Source organism: Dipodomys ordii, unplaced genomic scaffold (genome assembly GCF_000151885.1).
Source record: "Dipodomys ordii isolate 6190 unplaced genomic scaffold, Dord_2.0 Scaffold120, whole genome shotgun sequence".
NCBI classification, from domain to species: Eukaryota; Metazoa; Chordata; class Mammalia; order Rodentia; family Heteromyidae; genus Dipodomys; species Dipodomys ordii.
The window spans coordinates 2,647,969-2,653,204 of NW_012267336.1; the positions used below are offsets into that span (position 1 = coordinate 2,647,969).

A 5,236-nucleotide genomic window follows, 5' to 3' on the forward strand; every position below is an offset into this window, starting at 1 on the left:
CGGTCTCTCCTGCCCGGGCTGGCTTTGAACCGCGATCCTCAGATCTCAGCCTCCTGAGTAGCTAGGATTACAGGCGTGAGCCACCAGCACCCGGCTCCCGTTTTCTTACTCTAAGGAAAATACTGCATACAGCTGACTCTAGCTACTGTTATTTTGCTACAAAGAACAATATTGAGTTCCCTACCTGGCAGACTCACAAGGCCTTGGATTATGCTTCTAATTTCAAATTTCAGTTATCAGGGAGTCTTTTCTGTCTCTTGAGGAGTACATCTGCCTTGCTTCTTGAGATAAATACTTACATGCCCTTCCCACCACAGAGCTAGCAGCAACTAGCTTCATTCTTTGGGGATGGGATCAGGAGACGCCGGGGCAGGATAAGGGCTGGCTCCACAACATCTCATGTCTAGCAGAGCTGATCTAAGTTGAGGAAGGGAAACTTTTCAGGACTACAGCAGCCCAGACCTTCCCAGGATGGGGAAGTCAGAAGCCAGCATCTAGAATGGGTTCTGAGGGCTGGGAAGGGTAGCTCAGTGGTAGAGCACTTGCCTTGCATGCCTGAAGCCCTGGGTTCGATTCTTCATCACCACATAATCAAAAAGAAAGAAGCCGGAAGTGGTACAGTGGCTCAGGTGGTAGAGCGCTAGCCTTAAGCTGAAGAGCTGAGGAACAGCACCCAGGCCCAGAGTTCAGGCCCCACGACCGGACCCAAAAAAAAAAAAAAATAGAATGGGTTCTGAAATACTAGTTCCTTTCCTCTTTATACCTTAGCTTCACCAAAGGGAAGTAAAGCTAATACCTTCTTGCTTATAGAGGGTGCTAATTAATATGGACGACAGAAAGTCTGCTTACAGGAAGAAGTTTTGAGAGACAGAGGATACCCCACAGATATCATCCCAGGCACATAACATTGCTGTGAATCTTCTGCTCTTATAGCTATCCAACTTGTTTCTAACCACACTCAAGAGTCCTACAGCTCTGACATCTAAGCCAAGAACTGTGTGGAGGTAAGCCAGGCACCTACCTGATTTGAGAGCTGCAAAAAAAGACACCTTGGCCAGAAATTTGAGTCAAGAAACAGCTGTCAGAGCAGGTATCTGAGCTAAGATGTCTACACCTTGATCTGGACCTTCCTCTAACAATGATCTCAATTCAGATCACTGAAGCCAGCTGTGCTTCGGGTTTGTCTCCTATAAAGATCAATACTTGTTTCTATGTGGTTCAACCAAAGCTGTATGGCAGTATTCCTAGGTGTTGAGCAGCTGGGATGATGGGAGAGGAAGATTTTGTATCCTCCAGTAGATAGCCTTAAGGTTAACATGCCTAATGCCGAGACCTAGATCAAACTAGTAAGGACTTTCAGTTTTCACAGTGTTCTCAGTACTCTTTGGCTGAGCCAAGATAAAGCTAAGAAGATAAAAGTAACTGCTCCCCTCGACTGCTGCACTAAGTATGCAGATATCATACAGCACATTTCCAATACTCAATCCTGGAAGATAGCTATTTCTAGATCCATACTGGTAACAAAGAAACGAACTCAGTGAGGTTAAATTCTTACCAGGTTGTAGCTCTAATAAGAAGCTGAAGTTTGAATTCAGGTATGCCTAGCCCCAGCCAGGTAAGCTTTTGCCTCTCTATGTTAAACTTTTGCTATCATAATACAAGGAAGTTTGGACCAAAGGGAAGGTATTGTTGGAAAGATGCTATGTAGGAAAAGAGAAACCAAATACTTTCAAAGCTCCTGAAGCTCCAGGAAGCCCCCTACCAAAGTGGCCCTCACAGACTGCCTTTTTGTATCCGCATGCCTAGCCTGAGCCCTCTGTCTCCATCTACCTTTTTCTATCCTGCCCTTGCCCCACAGGGGCCAGCTCAGATACTACCTTCCCCAGGATGGAAAGCTCTGATACTACCTCCCCTGCTCAAATTCCCTGAACAGCCCTAACAATTCTACTTGTCACCTGACATCTAACCACATATTATTCAGCTCTGTGATTTCTCTGTACCTAAGCCCAAATTGAGTCTTATTTTATTAACTCCCCTCTCCTATGACTAGCAGTAAGGACTCTTTGGTGACCCAACTCCCATGATTAGTTTCTCTTGGCTTAATCCCTTAGCCTACCACTCCTACACATTGCTGCAACCACACTTGGTCTTCTCAGGTTCCTTGGACAGGCAGGCATGTTCCCATTCCTGAGCAATGATCTTGTACATCTTCCCTTATATATACAAGTAGCTCTCGTTGGGGCTGGGAAGGTGGCTCAGTGGTAGAGCGCTTGCCTTGCATGCATGAGGCCCTGGGTTCGATTCCTCAGCACCACATAAGCAGAAAAGAAAAAAGCCGGAAGTGGCGCTATGGCTCAAGTGGTAGAGTGCTAGCCTTGAGCTGAAGAGCTGAGGGACAGCGCCCAGGCCCACAACCGGACCCCCCCCAAAAAAAACAAGTAGCTCTCACTACTTTTTTCAAATATCACCTTCTCCTCAGACCTTCCTAGCTACCCTCCTTGCATTTTCTATCCCCTTTCCCTATTTCCTGTTTATGCAAGGTTGCTAATACAAGATATCTCCTTTGCTTTTAGCCTACGTCCCTTGTAAGAGAGGATACTTTTGTCTGTGTGCCAGTACCTGGGCTTAAACTCAGGGTCTTGGTGCTGTCCATTAAGCTACACTTGAGCCACAGCTCCATTTCTGGCTTTTGTTATTTAATTGGAGATAAGAATCTCATGACACTTTCCTGCCCAGGCTGGCTTTGAATCTCGACCCTCAGATCTCAGTCTCCTGAGTAGCTAGGATTATAGGCATGAGACACCAATATACAGGTAAAAGAGATTTTAGTCTATTCTGTTCAAAGGGATTTTTTTCCCCCAGTACCCAAGACAGGGCCTGATATACTTGATGAATGAAATAAAATGAAGGAACCATTTTGCCATGTGCAATCTTACATCCCTTTCAGGTTGAAAACAGCCCTTAGATACAATCTGGCCTTCTGAAAATACCTGCTCAAGGCCTATTTTCCCCAGACCCAGCACATATGCTAGTGAAGAAGTATGGAGCCCCCAGTACAACTACTGGCTTCAATAGAGGCCATTAGGGAGAACTGGGGTAGGTGCTGGCTGGCAAGGTAAAGCAGAAAAGTAGATGAGAAGTAGCAAGAGAAGTCACAGGCAGGGTCACCTGTCTCTTCTTCCTGCTGGGGCGATCTCTCTCCTTCACTGTCACTACAGCTCCTGCTCCTTGTCCGTTTCCGGGAATGGTGTTCATCCTCAATGCTGGCAGGAGAGGCAGGGGCACTCATCATGCCATGGTCCTCCCCATTTTCCAGGGTCCCATCTGGGCTTCTCTGAAGCTTAACCCCATTCTTAGCCTTCTTGAAGAGGACTGATGTGCGGCGACCCACACCACCAAGAGATGCATCAACAGAGGTGTCAGGGGACATGAGAGACAGTCTATTGATGCCACTGTCACTGAGCAAGCATTGCAAGGGCTCAGTCCCTGGCTGTAAAGGTGATTTTTCCAAGAGCTCATCTTCTTCAACCTTTCTGGGTTTGAGGAATCGGCTTGGAGGTTTACTATCACTGATGGGTTTCAGAGTAGGGGGATCTGGAAGAGATTCTTGCTCAGACAAGGAAGGTGCAGGCCCAGTGGGCTCCAGGGTTGGTGGGGGAGGCAGTTTGGAGTCATCTGTTAGAGAAAAAGAGAACCTGCTTGAACATTTTAGAAATTGTCTGTTCCTGTAAGCCAGAAACTGAGACTAATAACCAAGGACTGAGAAGTATGGGTAAGTATTAGGTTTGAGACGCATCCCACGTTGACTTTCTAAGATAAAAGTAAAATAGGAAAAAGTTTTACCTATGCTAATAGGTCTCAATCCTGGTTATGTTTAGAATCAAGTAGAAAGTTTCTTAAAAGTCCTAATGCCCACGTCAAAACCCAGACCAAATGAAACCAAATCTCCCAAGATGGAGTACTTCTTTAAAAAAGCTTACCAGGTGTGGATTACAAATGTTATGCTATACCTGAGAAAGCCAGCTGCTTAGTCAATAATTAAGTCTCAGCTTAGCAGATTTGAGGTCAACAATGTTAATTTCTGAGTCTTCTCATCTGTCATCAATTTTGTTTTTCATCAGCCAAGTGATAGACAAATAGCAGGCACAAGGATAAGTTTACACTTAGCGCACTGTGACCAAGAAATCAGTAGTTCCTAAACCAGTTTGCACATCTTCAAATTTCAGAGCCCAGACTTCCCTATTTGAATCTCTGGGAAGTGGGGCTGGAAAATAATTTGTTCTTGTGAAATGTTTTAGGTGGGGCTGCAGCAGCTGGCCCATTGCACTTGACTGCCCTTCAGAGCCCAGAAGTGGGATACAAGAGGCATGCTGACTGCCACATGGGGAGTTGGGGAAATCACAATGGACAGAAAGCCATCTAATGCCAAGTGTGACTTCTCAACCATATCTCCATTCTCTGCCAACCTAAAATAAAATGGGCCATTCTCTGTAATTTGGGCCCTTATCTCCTAAAGATTAACTCTCAATTTTTAAACTGGGTGACTGATAAGCCTTCCCAAGCCTTAGGCTTAGATTCAAGGTCCAGTATGAAAGAGACAATTATGTTAATGATAGGGAAAGATGGGAAGCAGCTCAGTTTATAAGGCTGCTAGGTTTCTGAGAATCACTTCTCTGGCTGCCTTTTGCAGTATGGCCTCTGCCTGTGGACTTAGCCAGCTCCAGGGTTAAAACCATTTAAGAAACCAAGCCACAGGGATGGGAATGTGGCTTAGTGGTAGAGTGCTTGCCTAGCATGCATGAAGCCCTGGGTTCAATTCCTCATCACCACATAAACAGAAAAGGCCAGAAGTGGTGCTGTGGTTCAAGTGGTAGAGTGCTAGCCTTGAGCACAGAGAGACTCAAGGACAGTGCCCAGGCCCTGAGTTCAAGCTCCAGGACTGGAGAAAGAAAGAAAGAAAGAGAGAGAGAGAGAGAGAGAAAGAAAAAGAAAAAGAGAGAGAGGGAGAGAGAGGAAGGGAGAGAGAGGAAGGGAGGAAGGAAGGAAGGAAGGGGGAAAGAAAGAAACCAAGCCACATGTAGGGTCTTTACTTCTGGCTGTATTTGCCACCCCACTCCCACTCTAATTTAATTAACTGCTTTAAGCTTCTATAGAGTCAGACACTGGTGGCTCATGTCTATAATCCTAGCTACTCATGAGGCTGAGTTCTGAGGATCAAGATTCAAAGCCAGCCTGG

General features: G+C 45.8%; 1 protein-coding gene across 1 annotated transcript in view; it reads right to left on the reverse strand.

The window, feature by feature from the left end:
• The window catches only part of Brpf3 (bromodomain and PHD finger containing, 3), a 33,758-nt gene that overhangs the window by 14,665 nt on the left and 13,857 nt on the right, over window positions 1-5,236 (reverse strand). The window contains exons 7-8 of the mRNA XM_013029585.1: window positions 3,169-3,675; window positions 1,022-1,049 (exon numbers count right to left, since the gene is read on the reverse strand). Of these exons, the coding sequence (XP_012885039.1) occupies window positions 1,022-1,049; window positions 3,169-3,675 (535 nt within the window). The remainder of the gene's footprint in view (window positions 1-1,021; window positions 1,050-3,168; window positions 3,676-5,236) is intronic.